Source organism: Pristiophorus japonicus, chromosome 1 (genome assembly GCF_044704955.1).
Source record: "Pristiophorus japonicus isolate sPriJap1 chromosome 1, sPriJap1.hap1, whole genome shotgun sequence".
Lineage (NCBI taxonomy): Eukaryota > Metazoa > Chordata > Chondrichthyes > Pristiophoridae > Pristiophorus > Pristiophorus japonicus.
In genome coordinates, this window is record NC_091977.1 from 153,417,291 (window position 1) to 153,437,094 (window position 19,804).

The 19,804-nt window shown below is 46.6% G+C and overlaps 1 protein-coding gene across 3 annotated transcripts in view; it reads right to left on the reverse strand.

The window, feature by feature from the left end:
• Positions 1 to 19,804, reverse strand: part of man2a1 (mannosidase, alpha, class 2A, member 1) — a 340,299-nt gene that overhangs the window by 271,838 nt on the left and 48,657 nt on the right. For all 3 annotated transcript variants that reach the window (XM_070884021.1, XM_070884015.1, XM_070884009.1), the window contains exons 2-3: positions 8,549 to 8,806; positions 6,016 to 6,160 (exon numbers count right to left, since the gene is read on the reverse strand). In XM_070884021.1, the coding sequence (XP_070740122.1) occupies positions 6,016 to 6,160; positions 8,549 to 8,806 (403 nt within the window). The remainder of the gene's footprint in view (positions 1 to 6,015; positions 6,161 to 8,548; positions 8,807 to 19,804) is intronic.

The window sequence follows — 19,804 nt, forward strand, 5'->3', positions numbered from 1 at the left end:
CCAATCAAGTGGGCTGCTTTGTCCTGAATGGTGTCGAGCTGCACTCATCCAAACAAGTGGAGAGTATTCCATCACACTCTTGACTTTTGCCTTGTAGATGGTGGAAAGGGTTTGTGGAGTCAGGAGGTGAGACATTCGCCGCAGCCTCTGACCTGCTCTTGTAGCCACAATAGTTATGTAGCAGATCCAGTTAAGTTTCTGGTCAAAGGTGTTGACCAGATGTTGATGGTGGGAGATTCGGCAATGGTAATGTCGTTGAATGTCAAGAGGCGGTGGTTAGACTCTCTCTTGTTGGAGATAGTTATTGCCTGGCACTTGTGTGACGCAAACGTTACTTGCGACTTATCAGCCCAAGCCTGAATATTGTCCAGGTCTTGCTGCATGCTGGGACAGACTGCTTCATCATGTATCTAGTGCTGTTTCTAGTGCTGTTTCTTGATAACACGTGGGAGTGAATCAAATTGGCTAAAGACGGACTTCTATGATGGTGGGGATCGCATGAGGAGGCCGAGATGGATCATCCACTCGGCACTTCTGGCTGAATATAGTTGCGAACGCTTTAATCTTGCCTTTTGCACTCATGTGCTGGGCTCCACCATCTTTGAGGATAGGGATGTTCATGGACCCTCCTTCACCTGTTAGTTGTTCAATTGTCCATCATGATTCACGACTGGATGTGACAGGACTGCAGTGCTTTGATCTGATCAGCTGCTGCCCTACAGTGCCTCATGGATGCCCAGTTTTGAGCTGCTTGTTCTGTTCTGAATCTATCATATTTCTCATTCCAGGCAGTTTCCTAGTGAATCTACATGCGAGTACTTATTAAATACCTCCTCCATCATTCACAAATTGACAATCTCCTCCTCTCTGGAGTATCACTTCACATTTAGCAATTCAAGTTTTACTGATATACTTGTAAAATACTTAACTATTTCTTTTGAGGATTTTTGAAATATTTTCCTCAAACCCCCTCTTCGCTTTCCTTATTCCTCTCTTAATCGCTTTTTTAAACTTTCTCATATGCCTTTAATTTTTTCATCATTATTTTATAGTCCTTGTCGGCTTTCTTCTTCCATTTTACGGGTTTCTAATGTCATTATTTATCCATGCCATTCCAAAACTACTAGATTTCTCATTCCAATTTGACTTTTTGGAAATAAAGAAAAAAGTCTCTAATTATTCCAACTTGGAACAGGTCCAGCCATATCAGCACCATGGATACAAGAGCAGAGATGATGCTGGGTACGCTAAAATGAGTGGCACGCCTCCTGACCTCTCAGAACGCCACCATTTACAAGGCTCAAGTTAGGAGTGTGATGAAATACTCACTGGATGGCTTCAGCCACAGACACTCAAGAACCTTGACATCACCAAAATAGAGCAGCTCACACGATCAGCTCCTGTGCCATTGGACTCAATATCCACTCCTTCTACCATCAGTGGACTGTGGCTGCAGTATGTACTCACCTGACTTGAATCTAGTAAATGTGGAGATTTGAGGGGTCTGGAGGTGGGCTACTTATTACAGGAATCACTGCAACAACTCACCATGGTTACTTCAATCCTCTCATGATCATTACCGCCAAGGAGGACAACAACAGCAATGTTGTGGGAGCACGATCACCTCAAGTTCCCCTCCAAGTCACATGCTATCCTGATTTGGACATCGTTGCTGGGTCAATATACTGGAACTCCCTACCCAACAACATCGTGGGACGCTATCACCATAATTACTGCAGCAGTTCAAGGAGAAGGCATACCACCATCACTTTCTCAGGGTCAGTTCAATAAATGTGGCTTTGCCATCGTCGCCTACATCCCGACAACAAATAATTAAAAATCCTGTTTTGTTGATGGTTAGCAAATGTGTGACAAAGTGTGGGGGAGAGGCAAACATACAGAGAGACATACACGGAAATATATTACCAAGTATATAAGAACATAAAAATTTGGAGCAGGAGGTCATGCGGCCCTTCGAGCCTGCTCCACCATTCATCATCATCATCATCATAGGCGGTCCCTCGAAACGAGGATGATTTGCTTCCACGCCAAAACAAAAGGACGAGTTCACAGGTGTTTCAATGAAAGACCCAAACTACATCCTGAAGGGTGGAAGATGCCTGTGCATGAATTTTTTTAAATGTGGGATGGCCATTGTACACCAGCCACCACACGGGCTTGACAGAGCTAGGTCTTAGTCCAGTGGCAAGGATTACCCCAGACGACTGGAGACCAGCTCTGCTACCCAGACCTAGTGCGCACACGTATCGCATTGTGGGTTGGCCCTTGCTGCCCCGGTCCCGAACTCACGCCTCCCCTGGGCCCCGATCACATCCCTCTACAATCGCTCACCGCTCCTGCTGTATCTGCTCACGTTCCAATCACCGACCTGGATCTTGATGATGTCACTCTTCACAGCCGTCACCCTCCTGCACCAGCTCGCGCTATATCTTGTAGTGGTATACCTCCACGCTACTCCTTGGACCGCTCATGCTCCTTTTATGGCCCCGACCTGCCGCTGATGTTCCCTCGCAGGTCGGGGCCTCCACACTGCCCATGGCCGCCGCTCGCTGCTCCTTTTCTGATGAGCGCCATTCAATAGGATCATGGCTGATTTTCGACCTCATCGCCACTTTCCCACCCAATCCCCATATCCCTTGATTCCCCTAGAGTCCAAAAATCTATCTTTCTGTGTCTTGAATATACCAGACGATTCAATATCTACAGCCCTTTGGGGTAGAGAATTCCAAGATTCACAATCCTCTGAGTGAAGAAATTCTACTTTATCTCAGTCTTAAATGGCCGACCCCTTATACTGAGACTATGCCTCCCAGATCTAGACTCTGCAGCCAGGGGAAAACAACCTCTCAGCATCTACCCTGTCAATCACCCTCAGAATCTTACATATTTCAAGAAGCCAACTCAAAACACTAAGGGGCCGAAATTGAGCCATGCCCAAATGGGGCGCGCACCTACCGTTTTTTTTTATATAAAGTGTTTCGCCACCCCAATCCATGGGACGGAGAATCCAGAGAAATTCAGGACTTGAAATTTTTTTTCTGGTCGGCGCGGTCTTGCGGGGCGGAAGTACAGTCGGGTCAGAGCGGTCATTTTCAGTGGGGTGGAAGTGCGGGCGGGTCGGAACAACCGTCGCTCCAAGTCAACGCAACGCAGACGTGCCGCATCGCACTCACATCTCACAAGGTCCCTCCCCTTCAGTTAAAGGGGAGAGCCGCTGCGAACTCTACAGCCACTTTAGTGGCAAACACTGGGCCACGAGGGAGGGTTTCGGCCGAGCCAGTGGCCTGGCATCAAAGAGGGGTTGCCAGGCTACCTGTTGGCGGCCCGGCCGAACCCGTGGGCATTATTGTTGGCCCGACCTGTCAGGCGGCTGACAATAAAAAATAACATTGAGTCGCCGGCAGCGTGACCTCCCCTTTAAGGGTGCACGCACCGCCCAGTCACAGACAGCTCCCCGCTGAGGATGGGGGGGGTGGGGGAAGAGAAGACGGGGCGGGGGGGGGGGGAAAGAGAAGACGGGGCGGGGGGGGGGGAAGAGAAGACGGGGCGGGGGGGGGGGGGGGAAGAGAAGACGGGGCGGGGGGGGGGGGGAAGAGAAGACGGGGCGGGGGGGGGGGGAAGAGAAGACGGGGCGGGGGGGGGAAGAGAAGACGGGGCGGGGGGGGGAAGAGAAGATGGGGGGGGGAGAAGAGAAGATGGGGGGGAGAAGAGAAGATGGGGGGGGAGAAGAGAAGATGGGGGGGGAGAAGAGAAGATGGGGGGGGAGAAGAGAAGATGGGGGGGGAGAAGAGAAGATGGGGGGGGAGAAGAGAAGATGGGGGGGGAGAAGAGAAGATGGGGGGGGAAGAGAAGACGGGGCGGGGGGGGAAGAGAAGACGGGGCGGGGGGGGAAGAGAAGACGGGGCGGGGGGGGAAGAGAAGACGAGGCGGGGGGGGAAGAGAAGACGAGGCGGGGGGGGAAGAGAAGACGGGGCGGGGGGGGGGGGGAGAGAAGACGGGGCGGGGGGGGGGCGGGAGAGAAGACGGGGGGGTGGGGGGAGAGAAGATGGGGGGGGTGGAGGGAGAGAAGATGGGGGGGGAGGAGAGAAGATGGGGGGGGAGAAGAGAAGATGGGGGGGAGAAGAGAAGATGGGGGGGGAGAAGAGAAGATGGGGGGGGAGAAGAGAAGATGGGGGGGGAGAAGAGAAGATGGGGGGGGAGAAGAGAAGATGGGGGGGGAGAAGAGAAGATGGGGGGGGAGAAGAGAAGATGGGGGGGGAGAAGAGAAGATGGGGGGGGAGAAGAGAAGATGGGGGGGAGAAGAGAAGATGGGGGGGAGAAGAGAAGATGGGGGGGGAGAAGAGAAGATGGGGGGGGAGAAGAGAAGATGGGGGGGGAGAAGAGAAGATGGGGGGGGAGAAGAGAAGATGGGGGGGGAGAAGAGAAGATGGGGGGGGAGAAGAGAAGATGGGGGGGGAGAAGAGAAGATGGGGGGGGAGAAGAGAAGATGGGGGGGGAGAAGAGAAGATGGGGGGGGGAGAAGAGAAGATGGGGGGGGAGAAGAGAAGATGGGGGGGGAGAAGAGAAGATGGGGGGGGGGAGAAGAGAAGATGGGGGGGGGAGAAGAGAAGATGGGGGGGAGAAGAGAAGATGGGGGGGAGAAGAGAAGATGGGGGGGGGAGAAGAGAAGATGGGGGGGGGAGGTGGGGGGTGGGGGGGAAAGAGAGAGAAGGCGACGAAGAAGCCGGGCCCCGCCGAGGACTTCGAGCGGGGCCCGCACGCAGCCGATGCCGGGCTGCCAACGCCTCTTCAGGCGGGGCCCGCCCCAGCGAGATACGGGCGGGCGGGCCCCACCGACGACGAAGAAGCTGGGCCTCGCCGAGGACTTCGGGTGGGGCCCGCACGCAGCCGAGGCAAGGCTGCCGCCGCCGCCGACTCTTCAGGCGGGGCCTGCCCCCAGTGAGAGGCCGGGTGGTCGGGTCCCGCCGCCGAGGTAAGATGCGCAGGCCACTCGGCCGAGGATCGAGGCGACGTCCCTTCAGCCTGGGATAGGGTCGGCGCCCCAGAGACAGGATGCCGGCAGCTACTGCGCACACGCACAGCTGCCGGCACTGTTTTCGGTGCAGGGCAGTAGCTCCGCCCCCTGCAGCTCCTGCTGCGCAGCGCCAAGGTGGAAATGGCCTACAGCTATCTGAGAATCGCGAGGTAAGTATTCGGCGCAATTTTTGTTCTATAAATTAGGCAGGCCTCCCCGATGTGCGCCATTCTAGCAGGCGGCCGAAACTTGACCCCCCCCAAGATACCAGCAAGCATAATGGCCCAAAACTTGCAGTCCTGATGACCTTGAACTGGATTGTTCTCTGTCATTTCGCCTTTGAAACTGACTGTAACTTCAGGATTTAGTGTGTGCATAGCCCAATGCGGAAATCCTGAAATTGCAGTGTCATGCACTGCTTCTCCACAGGTTGCGTTGTGGACCCCACCCTCCCCCATCTGCACCCGCACCCCGCCCCCCCACCCCCCCCCCCTCCACCCACCCCATATGTATGTGGAAAAAAAATCTTTATTTCGCTGTCTGTACATTTTTTTAGAAAGTGATTATTAGTGCTTTCTATTTTCTGGTTTCCTGTGTGAATTCTGCAATGTGATTGGCTACTTAGACAGCTAGTTGACATCACAGCAGCTCGCACTATGGAATTCCCATGAAACTACGTTGACGTCAGCTGCACGTTGGAAAAGCCGAACTTCTCGTCACGGAATTCACAAGATTTTTGAGGGAAGCTTGCTTCAGGGCCAGCGCTGAACGCCTTTGCTTCGGCGCCGACCACAAATTATAGGCCAATGCTTCCATTCAGCACTGTAGGTCCCATGTAAATTTGTTTTTTTTCTACTGAAAAATTAGTACAATTTAAAATATAATAACTACTAATAATTAACTTTATGAAATGAAAAATACTGTTTAGGAATCATTAAGTTGCGATGAAGTTCAAACCCCTTAAAATGTCTATTCCTCACCAGGATCATTGTGTGAATGGGGCACAACAAAGACCTGCAGTGGCTCATCATCCCATTCATGTTCATTGTAAATGATGTCAAAGCCCTGTTTCCAAACTCCACCATCTGGGTTGTCAAAAGGTAGAATGTTGTAGATATCCAACATCTAGAAGAAATCAGAAAAATTTAGACACTAATTCCCAAAGGCTATTCATCTACATTACTTGCTGATGTTGTGGTTTAAGGAATTAATCTGAAAAAAATCTTAATTTTAGTCAGTAGACTCTATACAAACAAAAGTGGAGTCTACATGTTGTATCACAAGAACACCAGCTGTTTAAAACAATATATGAAGCACATTTACACTACTTTTCAAAATGTAAAATACATTCAGTTAATTGCTATGCAGGAATCTCAACAGTGAATAATGGCTGCACACAGAAAATAAAAGAGACAACCAGGTGATTTATGCGCAAGGTTTTTTGGTTAGTGTAAATGTTATCAGTGTAGCAAAAGAAGCAATTTGGTGTTGTAGAATGAAAAAAAGAGAATACCCATCATCAAAAAGATGAAGAAGTTCAAGATCTTCAGGTTGAGTTTGGATCGGGAATTTCCTGACAGCTCTGGGATAGTGAAGTGATGGAGTAAATTATCTGGGCCTAAGTAAACTTTCTCTATGGTCTATAAAATATACATTACTACAAATCTAGGGCAAAAGGTTACTTAACTGTCTTGAAAGAGAATCACTATACTGAAACTCAGGATGACCCTAGTGAAACATAGGGAACAGCTTGACTAAACAGTCGACATCACCATCTATCTAATGTAATGAGGTCCCATTGTAGCAACAGTGAGTTACTATGATGATGAAAGCATTAGCCATGGGCACTTACTTTATAAATTCTTGCTGTTTTCCTCAATTTGTTCTTTTGAACCAAGATGTCAGTTGTGGTTCAGTGGGTAGCACTCTTGCCTGAGTCAGAAGGTTGTGGGTTCAAGGCCCACTCCAAGGACTTGAGCACAAAAATTTAGGCCGACACTCCAGTGCAGTGCTGAGGGAGCGCTGCATTGTTGGAGGTGCCTTCTGTAATGTATGCACCTGTGAATATGTTCACAGGTTTGTAGAGCTGTTGCGCACGCAGTGTCCACCGGTTCGCTTGCGGCCTTCCGCGAGAGGTGGGCGCCGGAGGGACTGGAGTGCATCATCACCCCTGGCAACCAAATTTTAATTTGATTTTATATGCTTTAAAGTTTAATTTGTTTTAATTGCTGGTTTTAGTGTCCCCCTCCCCATTTATAGGGGGCATTTGTAAAAAGTTATGATTTTAGTGCCCCAAAAAAAACTACAAAAAATACAAAAAAAACACAAAAAAAAAGGGCATTTGAAAAATGGTTGGAGTGCCCCCCAGAGGGGGAACTTGTAAAATTTATGGTTTTATTAGTGCCCCCAAAAAAAACCCCCAAAAATAACAAAAACCCCCCCAAAAAAAAGGGCACATGGAAAGTGTTTAGAGTGTCCCCCAGATCAGGGGGACTAATTGATTTATTGTTTTACAGACAAAAAGAGTTGTAGAGCTGTTGCGCACACAATGTCCACCGGTACGCTCACAGCCTTCCGCGAGAGGTGGGCACCGGAGGGACTGGAGTGCATCATCATCTCCGGCAACCAAATTTTAATTTGATTTAAGTTACTGTCTAAAGTTTAATTTGTTTAATTGTGTTGGTTTTAGTGCCTCCCCCCCTTTAACTAGGGGGCACTTGATTTACAGGTGCAACTTAAAATAGTTGTAGAGCTGTTGCATTTTAAGTGGCTTAGCCAATCACGATGTTCACAAGACTCAATAAAACCCCAGTCAGTTGAGTCTAGATCATCCATGGTGAGGTATGCAGTTGTGAGCCTAGAAGATGAACTGGTAATGTGTAGTGTGATTGTTTAACCTTTATTAATAAACCAACTACTTCTTAATAGTAATGTGTTGCTATGAATTATCACATTGCTGTTTGTAGGAGCTTGTTTGAGCGCAAATTGGTTGCCACATTTCCCACAATACAACAGTGACTACACACCAAAAGTACTTAATTTACTGTAATGTGCTTTGAGATGTCCAGTGGTCGTGAAAGGGGCGATATAAATCTAAGTCTTTCTTTTCTTTCAAGATATTAAATTTCCTTTACTGTAAAAGGAAGTCTTCACCTTTATGCTATAAAGCCATTCATCCAGCAGGACAAGCCACCACAAACCACACCAAGGATTGCCTTGAGATTCTGCTTGAGTTTAATTTTTTGCATTGCCTAGACATTTTTCCAACAAAAGCTTTCCTTGATGATCCATAGGGAAACTTTAAAATGATGACGTCCCAGCATCAATAAAATTCTTGGATTTTTCTCCTGCATCTAATCTGCTTACTGGGTTCACCATAGAAATAAAGAATGTTTAGCAATTCTTTTGCAATCAGTTAAAGCAGAGACATTGGTTGCAAACTGACTTGTGCTCTGATGCAATAACTGGAAATATTTCAAAATTTATGGTCCTTAAAACACAATTGTTACTTACTTGTAAATCTGATGCTTTTGTGTAGGTCTTGGAGGCAAACTGACAATCTTCCGGTTCAATGGGAATAACAAAAGAGGATCCAAAAAGTTCAGAGAATAATCCTTTACTTGAATTTGAGGCTTCAAGACCCCCTCGGCTATCTTTCACAGATTCGCTCAAATTAATAACCGAGTCCCTGATGTTTGAAATGATTTCATTGTTTTCAGCTAACAGACGTTCTAGGTGGTCAATTTTTTCATGTAAAATTGAAAGCTGTCCCTGAAACAAAAAAAATGAAGTTAAAGACTTCATTCAATATTATTAACCCAATACATATTATAATAGCTGGAAAGGATCAGTTGATACTATTCAGACCAAGACCGAAGTGTCGTATCCAGCTCTGTGTTTCTCCATTTCTTAATAATCACTCATTCAAGTTCCATTTTGAATCTTCATTCAGGATCATTCCATGTTAACACTTTGAAATAATGAGTTTTATAAATTTCTGCCTACCTCCTAAAATGAGTAACAAATCTTTTTTGGGAATGGCATAATTATCTAATTTGAATAGTTGATTCACTGTCACTGTTCCTCATGGATTCTCATCGATTAATTTGCTTAACTACATAAACAATTAGCACAATGCACTCAGAAAATGATACTGATTTAATCTTTGTATCTTCTCTAATCTTTGTAACTCGGCCTTCACTCTTTTTTTTGTCAGAGCAAATGGAGCAAAAATATTTCAACTATTTTACACCCAATTAAATTTGGACCTTGTTCCATCACAACCAAAACTGGCCTTGTTTTGACTTGTATGGTGACAGTTCCTAAAACAAGAACTTGGGGTCCTCTATAGGTTTGCATATTCTCAAATTAATCCTAATCCTAGACATCGGTATGCTTCTTAATCAGATAGTCAATCAAGCCCCTACATCCCCCTCCATCTCTTCACATTGTCCATTCAATCCCAGTATGAACTTATATAAGAACATAAGAAATAGGAGCTAGAGTAGGCCATTTTACCCTTCGAGCCTGCTCCGGCATTAGTCAAGATCATGGTTGATCTTCTACCTCAACTCCACCTTCCCGTACTATCCCAATATCCCTTAATTCCTTTTGTTCCCAAAGATTTACCGACCTCTGTCTTGAATATACTCAACAACTGAGCATCCACACCTCTGAGGTAGAGAATTCCAAAGATTCACAGCCCTTTGAGTGAAGAATTTTTTTCTCATCTCATTCCTAAATGGCCTACCCATTATTCTGTGACTGTGACTGTGACCTCGTGTTCTATATTCCACAGCCACGGGAAAGATTCCCAGCATTAACCCTGTCGAGCCCCTTAAGAATTTTATGTTTCAGTTAGATCACCTCTCATTCTTCTAAACTCTAAGGAATATAGGCGAGTCTACTCAGTCTCTCCTCATCCCAGGAATCAGTCTTGTGAACCTTCGCTGCACTCCCTCCAAGGCAAGTATGTAGGTAGGGAGACCAGAACTCTAACACAAAACTCCAGGTGTGGCCTCACCAATGCCCTGTATAATTGTAATACAACTTCTTTACTCTTATACTCTAATCCCTTTGCAACAAAAGCCAACATACCATTTGCTTTCCTAATTGCTTGCTGTACCTGCATGTTAATTTTCTGCGATTCATGTACAAGGACACACAGGTCCCTCTGAATGCAAACATTTCCCAGTCTCTCACCATCCCAAATATATTCTGCTTTTTTTGTTTTCCCTAACAAAGGGTCTTGCTGCACGGGGGCATGGACTGCTTCGTTATCTGAGGAGTTGCGAATGGCACTGAACACTGTGCAGTCATCAGCGAACATTCCTACTTCTGACCTTATGATGGAAGGAAGGTCATTGATGAAGCAGCTGAAGATGGTTGGGCCTAGGACACTGCCCTAAGGAACACCTGCAGCGATGACCTGGGGCTGTGATGATTGACCTCCAACAACCACAACCATCTTACTTTGTGTGAGGTATGACTCCAGCCAGTCAAGAGTTTTCCTCCAGATTCCCATTGACTTCAGTTTTACTAGGGCTCCTCAGTGCCACACTCGGTCAAATACTGCCTTGATGTCAAGGGCAGTCACTTTCACCTCACCTCAAATTCAGCTCTTTTGTCCAAGTTTGGACCAAGGCTGTAACAAGGTCTGGAGCCAAGTGATCCTGGCGGAACCCAAACTGAGCATCGGTGAGCAGGTTATTGGTGAATAAATGCACCTTGATAGCACTGTCGACGACACCTTCCATCACTTTGCTGATGATTGACAGTAGACGGATGGGGCGGTAATTGTACGGATTGGATTTGTCCTGCTTTTTGTGGACAGGACATACCCCTGGGCAGTTTTCCACGTTGTCGGATAGATGCCAGTGTTGTACCTGTACTGGAACAGCTTGGCTCGAGGCATGGCTCGTTGTGGAGCACACGTCTTCAGTACGACAGCCAGGATGTTGTCGGGGCCCAAAGCCTTTGCTATAGCCACTGCGCTCAGCCGTTTCTTGATATCACGTTGAGTGAATCGAATTGGCTAAAGACTGTCTTCAGTAATGGTGGGTAGCTCAGGAGGAGGCCGATATGGATCATCCACTCGGCACTTCTAGCTGAAAATGGTTGCAAATGATTCAGCCTTGACTTTTGCACTCAGGTGCTGAGCTCCGCCATCATTGAGGATGGGGATATTCATGGAGCCTCCTCCTCCTCCCGTTAGTTTTTAATGACTGGATGTGGCAGGGCATTGATCTGATTCGTTGATTATGGGATCGCTTAGCTCTGTCTATTGCATGCTGCTTCTACTATTTAGCATGCATGTAGTTCTGTGTTGCAGCTTCTCCAAGTTGGCACCTCATTGTTAGGTACGCCTGGTGATGCTCCTGGCATGCTCTTCTTCACTCCTTATTGAACCAGAGTTGGTCTCCTGGCTTGATAGCAGTGATAGAGTGAGAGATATGCCGGGCCATGAGGTTACAGATTATGGTGGAATACAATTCTGCTGCTGCTGCTGATGGCCCACTGCGCCTCATGGATGCCCAGTTTTGAGCTGCTAGATTTGTTCTGAATCTAGTCCATTTAGCACGGTGGTAGTGCCGCACAACACGATGCAGGGTGTCCTCAGTGTGAAGACGGGACTTTGTCTCCACAAGGGTTGTACGGTGGTCACTGCTACCAATACTATCATGGTCAAGTAGATTTTTCCCTCGTGTTGGTTCTCTCACCACTTGTCGCTTGCCCAGTCTGGCAGCTATGTCTTTCAGGACTCGGTCAGCTTGGTCAGTAGTGGTGCTAGCGAGCCACTCTTGGTGATGAACATTGAAGTCCCCCACCCAGAGTACATTCTGTGCCATTGCTACTTTCAGTGCTTCTTCCAAGTGGTGCTCAACATGCAGGAATACCAGGGAGGGCAGTAGGTGGTAATCAGGAGGGGTTTTCCTAGCCCATGCTTGACCTGAAACCATGAAACTTCATGGGGTCCTGACTCAATGTTGAGGACTCCTAGGGCCACTCCCTCCTACCTGTATACCACTGTGCCGCCACCTCTGGTAGGTCTATCCTGACGGTGTCCAAGAGGTTTGGGAGGAGTTCAATTCTGGCGAGGATCTCATAGTCCTCATCCGGGCAGGTAAGTAGTTGGCTGTTTGATTGGCAAGTACGTCTCTTTTTCTTTTAAATGGATTTTAATTTAGATAAGTTTAATTAGAGGAATAGCAGGGCAACTCAGTCCTGTGGAGTGCACATCCTGTGGCATGTGGGAAGTCATCGACGCTTCGCACGGCCTAGATAACCATGTGTGCAGGAGGTGTCTCCAGCTTCAACTACTCGAGATCCGCTTTTCAGAGCTTGACCGGCGGCTGGAGTCAATACGGTGCATCCGCGAGCTGAGAGCTTCGTGGATAGCATGTTTCAGGAGGTGGGCAACCCACAGCTCAAAAGCATGCAGGCAGAGGGGAAGTGGGTGAAAACCAGACAGAGCAAGAATGCTAGGCAGGTAGTGCAGGGTCTTCTGTAATTCTATCTCACTTTCAAACCGATATTCACTTCTGAGCACCGGTGAGGGCGATGTTGCCTCTGGGGAGTGCAGCCAGAGCCAATTGCAAGGCACCAAGGATGGCTTGGCTCAGCTGCACAGGGGGGAGGGACAAAGAATAAAAGAGCTCTAGTGATAGGGGATTCTATAGTTCGGGGAACAGAGAGGTGTTTCTGCGGCCGCAGGCGTGACTCCAGAATGGTATGGTGCCAGCTGGTGCCAGGGTCAAGGATGTCACAGAGCGAATGCAGGGCATTCTGGGGGAAGAGGGTAAGCAGCTAAAGGTCGTGGTCCATATCGGGAACAATGACACAGGCAGAATTTAGGGGGCTAGGAAGAAAATTCAAGGGTAGGTCCTCAAAGGTAGTAATCTCTGGGTTACTATCGGTGCCACGTGCTAATGAATACAAGAATAGAAAGATAGAGACGATGAACGCGTGGCTGGAGAGTTGGTGTAGGAGGGAGGGCTTTAAATTCTTGAGACATTGGGACCGCTTCTGGGAGAGATGGGACCGGTACAAACTGGACAAGTTGCACCTCAACAGCACCAGGAACAATATCCTCGTAAGGAGTTTTGCTAGTGCTGTTGGGGAGAGTTTAAATAGCCTGGCAGAGGATGGGAACCTGAAAACACATTCAATAGGGAAGGGAGTAAAGCTGAAATTGGAAAGTAAGAATGTAGAAAGTGAATCTGTAAGACAGAGGAAACAAGGGTTAGTAAGTAGTAATCAAGGAGGTCTTCCTGCGTTAAATGGTATATCCTTTAATACAAGGAGTATAGCGAATTAGGCGAATGAGCTAAGAGCACAGGTAGATACTTGGGAGTATGACATTATAGCCATTTCAGAAACATGGCTGAAAGAGGGGCAAGTTTGGCAGATCAATATTCCTGGTTACAGAGAGAGGGGTTTAAAGTGGGGCGGGGGGGTCGCAGTATTGATTAAAGAAACTATTGCAGCGGTGAGGATGGATGATATGTTAGAGGGGTCATCAATGAGGCCATATAGGTCAAATTGAAAAATAAAAAAAGGGCGATCACACTGCTGGGTGTGTATTATAGACCCCCAAACAGTGGGAATGAGATAGAGGAGCAAATATGTAGGCAAATTGCTGTGACCAAAAACCACAGGGCGGTGATACGAGGGGATTTTAACTATCCAAATATTGACTGGGACAAATATAGTGTGAAGGGTATAGAGGATGCAGAATTCTTAAAAATACATTCAAAAGAACTTTTTTAGTCAGTATGTAACAAACTCAACACGAGAGGGTGGTTTTGGATTTTAGTTTTGGGGAATGAAGCTGGGCAGGTTGAAGGGATATTAGTGGGAGACCACTTGTGTGTCAGTGACCATAATTCAGTCAGATTCAAGTTAGTTAAGGATAAGGACAAGGATAGACCTGGAATAAAAATCCCAAATTGGGGAAAAGCTAATTTTGCTAAAGTTGAGGAGTGATTTGGCCACAGTGGACAGGGAACAGTTACTTGTGGGTAAATCAGTGTCAGAACAGTAGGAGGCATTCAAGGAGGAGATCCAGAAGACTCAGGCCATACATGTGCCCTTAAAGAAAAAGGATGGGAATAACAATTCTAGAGCCACCTGGATGTCTTGGGACTTACAGGTGAGGATAAAGAAAAAAAAAAGGGAAGCTTATGTCATATACCAACGGCTAAATACTATAGAATCTTTGGAGGAATAAAGAAAGTTAAGAGGTAAAATTAAAATTGATATTAGGAATGCTAAGAGAGAGCATGGAAAATTATTGGCTAGTAAAATTAAAGAAAACCCAAAGATGTTTTGTAAATATATTAAGAGCAAGAGGGTAACTCAAGAAAGAGACCACGCAGGCGGAAGATGCTGGCATGGTTCTTCATACTTTGCGTCTGTTTTCACAAAGGAAAGGGGCAATGCAGATACTGCTATCGAGGAAGAGTGTAAAATTCTGGATGAAATAAACAGTGAGAGAGGAGGTATTAAGGGGTTTAGCAGCTTTGAAAGTAGGCAAGTCCCCAGGCCCGCATGAAATGCATCCCAGGCTGTTGAGTGAAGTAAAAGAGGAAATACCAGAGGCCTTGACCATCATTTTCCAGTTCTCTTTGGATTTGGACATGGTGCTGGAGGACTGCTCCTGTTTAAGAAGGGAGAAAGAGATAGGTCGAATAATTACAGGCCTGTCAGCCTAACCTCAGTGGTGAGAAAATTATTGGAAAAAATCCTGAAAGACAGGATAAATCTATATTTGGAAAGGTAAGGATTAATTAGGGACAGTCAGCATGGCCTTGTTAAGGGTAGATCGTGTTTGACTAACCTGATTGAATTTTTAGGAGGTAGTAACCAAGAGGGTCGATGAGGGTAGTGCATATTTGTAGTGTATATGGACTTTAGCAAAGCTTTTGATAAGGTCCCACATGGTAGACTGGTCACGAAGGTTAAAGCCCATGGGGTCCAGCGCAAAGTGGCTAGTTGGATGCAAAATGGGCTTAAGAGGTAGGAAGCAAAGGGTAATGGCTGATGGATGTTTTTGTAACTGGAAGGATGTTTCCACTGGGGTTCCACAGGGGTCAGTACTGGGTCCCTTGCTTTTTTGTGGAATATAATCAGTGTTCTAGATTTGAGTATGATTAAGAAGTTTGTAGATGACAGTAAAATTGGCTGTGTGGTTGATAATGAAGAGGAAAGTCATGGATTACAGGAGGATATCAATCTACTGGTCAGGTGGGCAGAGCAGAAGCAAATGGAATTTAATTCGGAAAAGTGTGAGGTAATTCACTTTGGTAGGGCTAATGAGGAAAAGGGTATACACATTAAGCGGTAGGCCATTTAAAAGTGTAGATGAACAAAGGGACCTTGGAATGCTTGTCCACAGATCCCTGAAAGTAGATCAGGTGGGTAAGGTGGTGAAGGAGGCATATGGAATGCTTGCCTTTATTGGCTGAGACACAGAATACAAGAGCAGGGAGGTTATGCTTAAATTGTATATTAACTCTGGTTAGGCCACAGCTGGAGTATTGCATGCAGTTCTGGACACCGTATTATAGGAAGGGCATGATTGCAAGAGAGAAGGTGCAGAGATTTAGCCTGGAATGGAGAATCTTAGCTAGCAGGCCAGATTGGATAGGCTGGGTTTGTTCTCATTGGAACAGAGGAGGTTGAGAGGAGATCTCATTGAGGTGTACAAAACTTTGAACGGCCTGGATATAGTGGATAGCAAGGGCCTATTTCCCTCTGTGGAGGAGTCAATTACGAGGGGTCATAGTTTTAAGGTTGTTGGTGGAAGGTTCGGAGAGGATTTGAGGGGCAGCCTCTTCACGCAGAGGGTTATGGGTGTCTGGAACTCACTGCCTAGAAGGGTGGTGGATGCAGAAACCCTCACCACATTTAAAAGGTGCTTGGATGGACACTTAAAGTGCCATGACTTGCAGGGTTACGGACCAAGAGCTGGTAAGTGGGATTAGACGGATAACCTCTTGTTGGCTGCCGCAGATAAGATGGTAAGAACTGCAGGGAATCAAATACGGCCGTGGTGATTTCCTGGACTAGTTTTGATCGCCTGGATGGGTTGGAGAGGAATTTTCCCAGATTTTTTTTCCCCCCAATTGGCCTATGTTTTTTTATTTGTTTTTTGCCTCACCCAGGAGATCTGGTCGGGTGGTGTGTAGAATGTTTCGCTTCAAGGGGTGTCGCAGTTGTGTGGGGCGGACTGGGTGCTTTTTACCTTTCCGCTATTGTTCAAAGGTTTATATGTAACCTTCAGGGCTGCTGACCAAGGGCAGTGAGGCTCTTCATCGGCCACTGCAGACACGATGGGTCGAAATGGCCTCCTTCTGCGCTGTAGATTTCGATGTTTTTATGTGTGACAGGACATACCCAGGGATGGTGATGGAGGAGTCAGGGACATTGGCTGAAAAGTATTATTAAAGTATGACTATGTCACGCTGTTTCTTGAGTAGTCTGTGGTACAGCTCTCGCAATTTTGGCACAAGTCCCCAGATGTTCATGAGGAGGACTTTGCAGGGTCGCCTGGGCTGGGTGTACTGTTGTCGTGTCCGTAGCCAGTGCCAAGGTCGATGGCGGGTGGTTAGTCGCTTTTATTCTTAGTGTTATTTCTCGTACTAGTTTGTTACAATTGACTAGCTTGCTAGGCCGTGTCAGAGGGCAGTTAAGAGTCAACCACACTGCTGTGGGTCTGGAGTCACATATAGGATGTGTGCAGCTCCAACAACACTCGAGTACAAAGCAGCCCACTTGATTGGCACCTCATCTACCACCTTAAACATTCACTCCTCCACCACCAGCACACCATGGCTGCAGTGTGTGCCACGCAAAAGATACACTGCAGCAACTCACCAAGGTTTCTTCGGCAGCACCTCCCAAACCCACGACCTCAACAACCTCGGACAATGGTAGCCGATGCATGAGAACACCATCACCTGCAAGTTCCGCTCCAAGTCACACACCATCCTGACTTGGAAGTCAATCACCAATCCTTCATCGTCACTGGGCCAAAATCCTGGAACTCCCTTCATAACAACACTGTGGGAATACCTTCACCACCTGGACTGCAGCGGTTGAAAAAGGCTACTCAGCTCCACCTTCTCAACGGCAATTAGGGATGGACAATAAATACGGGCCTTGCCAGCGACGCCCATATCTCATGAATGAAAAATAAAGGCTCGACCAGGTAAGGACGGCTGTTTTCATTCCCTAAAGGACATTAGTGAACCAGGTGGGTTTTCACGACAATCCGATATTTTCATAGTCACCATTACTGATAGTAGCTTTTTATTCTAGATGTATTTAATTAACTGAATTTAAATTCCCCAGCTAGCATGGTGAGATTTGAACTTGCGTCTCTGGATCATTAGTCCAGGACTCTGGATTACTAGTCCAGTAACATAACCACTCTGCGACCATTCCCGATAACATCTGCTATTCATTGGCCATTATAAAATAGTAGGTCTAGTATTGATGTCCCTCCTCCTAGTAATTTGCTTGACCATTTGCACCGTGCAGTGTAATCATGTCCAGAAATAATAACTTATCTTTCTTGTTCCCACTATAATCGTCCCAATTAAGCGTGTTTATATATTTGTCCGATTTGAGCGAAGTGTATTCAGTCTTGATCCTACAATTAAAATCACAATCAAAGCAGCTCAGCACCAAGGACAATTTTCAGCTGGTGTCAGTCATAGAAATTTCTCCTCTTTTAGCCCTAAAGGGTCGACCCCTTATTCTGAGATAGTGACCCTCGAGTTCTAGACTTCCCAGCCAGGGGAAACATCCTCCGTGTCAAATCCTGTAAGAAATTTACATGTTTCAATGAGATCACCTCTCATACTTCTAGATGCTAGGGAATCTCCTCATAGGACAATTCCCACATCCAGGAATCAATCTGGTAAACCTTAGTTGCACTCCCTGTATGGCAAGTATATCCTTCCTTAGGCAAGACTAAATCTGTACAGTGCTCCAGGTGTGGTTTCGCCAAGGCCCTACATAATTGCATTAAGACTTGCTTACTCTTAAGCTCCGATCCTTAAGAACTTAAGAAATAGGAGCAGGAGTAGGCCATACAGCCCCTCGAGCCTACTCCGCCATTTAACACGATCATGGCTGATCTGATCATGGACTCAGGTCCACTTCCCCGCCCGCTCCCCATAACCCCTGATTCCTTTATCGTTTAAGAAACTGTCTATTTCTGTCTTAAATGTATTCTATGTTCCAGCTTCCACAGCTCTCTGAGGCTGCAAATTCCACAGATTCACAACCCTCAGAGAAGAAATTTCTCCTCGTCTCAGTTTTAAATGGGTGGCCCCTTATTCTAAGATTATGCCCTCTAGTTCTAGTTTGCCCTATCAGTGGAAACATCCCCTCTCTGCATCCACCTCGTCAAGACCCCTCATAATTTTATACGTTTCGATAAGATCACCTCTCATTCTTCTGAATTCCAATGAGTCGAGGCCCAACCTACTCAACCTTTCCTCATAAGTCAACCCCCTCATCTCCAGAATCAACCTAGGGAACCTTCTCTGAACTGCCTCCAAAGCAAGTATATCCTTTCGTAAATATGGAAACCAAAACTGTACGCAGTAGTCCAGATGTGTCCTCACCAATACCCTGTATAACACGAGCAAGATTTCCCTGCTTTTATACCCCATCCCTTTTGCAATAAAAGGCCAAGATTCCATTGACCTTCCTGATCACTTGCTGCACTTGCACACTATCCTTTTGTGGTTCATGCACAAGTACGCCCAGGTCCCGCTGTACTGCAGCACTATACCATCTTTCTCCATTTAAATAATAACTTGCTCTTTGATTTTTTTCTGCCAAAGTGCATGACCTCACATTTTCCAACATTATACTCCATCTGCCAAATTTTTGCCCACTCACTTAGCCTGTCTATATCCTTTTGCAGATTTTTGCGTGCCCTCCTCATACATTGCTTTTCCTCCCATCTTTGTATAGTCAGCAAACTTGGCTACATTACACTCGGTCCCTTCTTCCAAGTCGTAAATATAGATTGTAAATAGTTGGGGTCCCAGCACTGATCCCTGCAGCACCCCACTAGTTACTGATTGCCAACCCGAGAAGGAACCATTTATCCCAACTCTCTGTTTTCTATTAGTTAGCCAATCCTCATCTATTTTGTTATAAATGCTACATGCACTTAGACAAAGTGCCTTTAAATTTGGTTTTTTACCCTTTTTTCCCCTCTCTCCTTCAAACTCACTTTCTTTATTTTTGCTTTCTAATTCCAGCTTTACTCCCCTCCCTACTGAGTCTATTTTCAGGTTCCCATCCCTCTGCCAAGCTAGTTTAAACTCTCCCCAACAGCAGTAGCAAACCCCCCCCGGGAGGATGTTGGTCCCAGCTCTGTTGAGGTGCAACCCATCTGGCTTGTACAGGTCCCACCTCCCCCAGGAGCAGTCCCAATGCCTCAGGAAACTAAAGCCCTCTGCCTGCACCATCTCTCCAGCCATGTATTCATTTGCTCTATCCTCCTATTTCTGTACTTACTAGCTCGTGGCACTGGGAGTAATCCGATGATTACTACTTTTGAGCTCCTGCTTTTTAATCTCTCTCCTAGCTCCCTAAACTCTGCCTGCAGGACCTCATCCCTCTTCCTACCTATGTCATTGGTACCGATGTGGACCACGACCTCTGGCTGTTCGCCTTCTCCCCCCAGAATGCCCTGCAGCCACTCAGTGACATCCTTGACCCTGGCATCAGGGAGGCAAAATA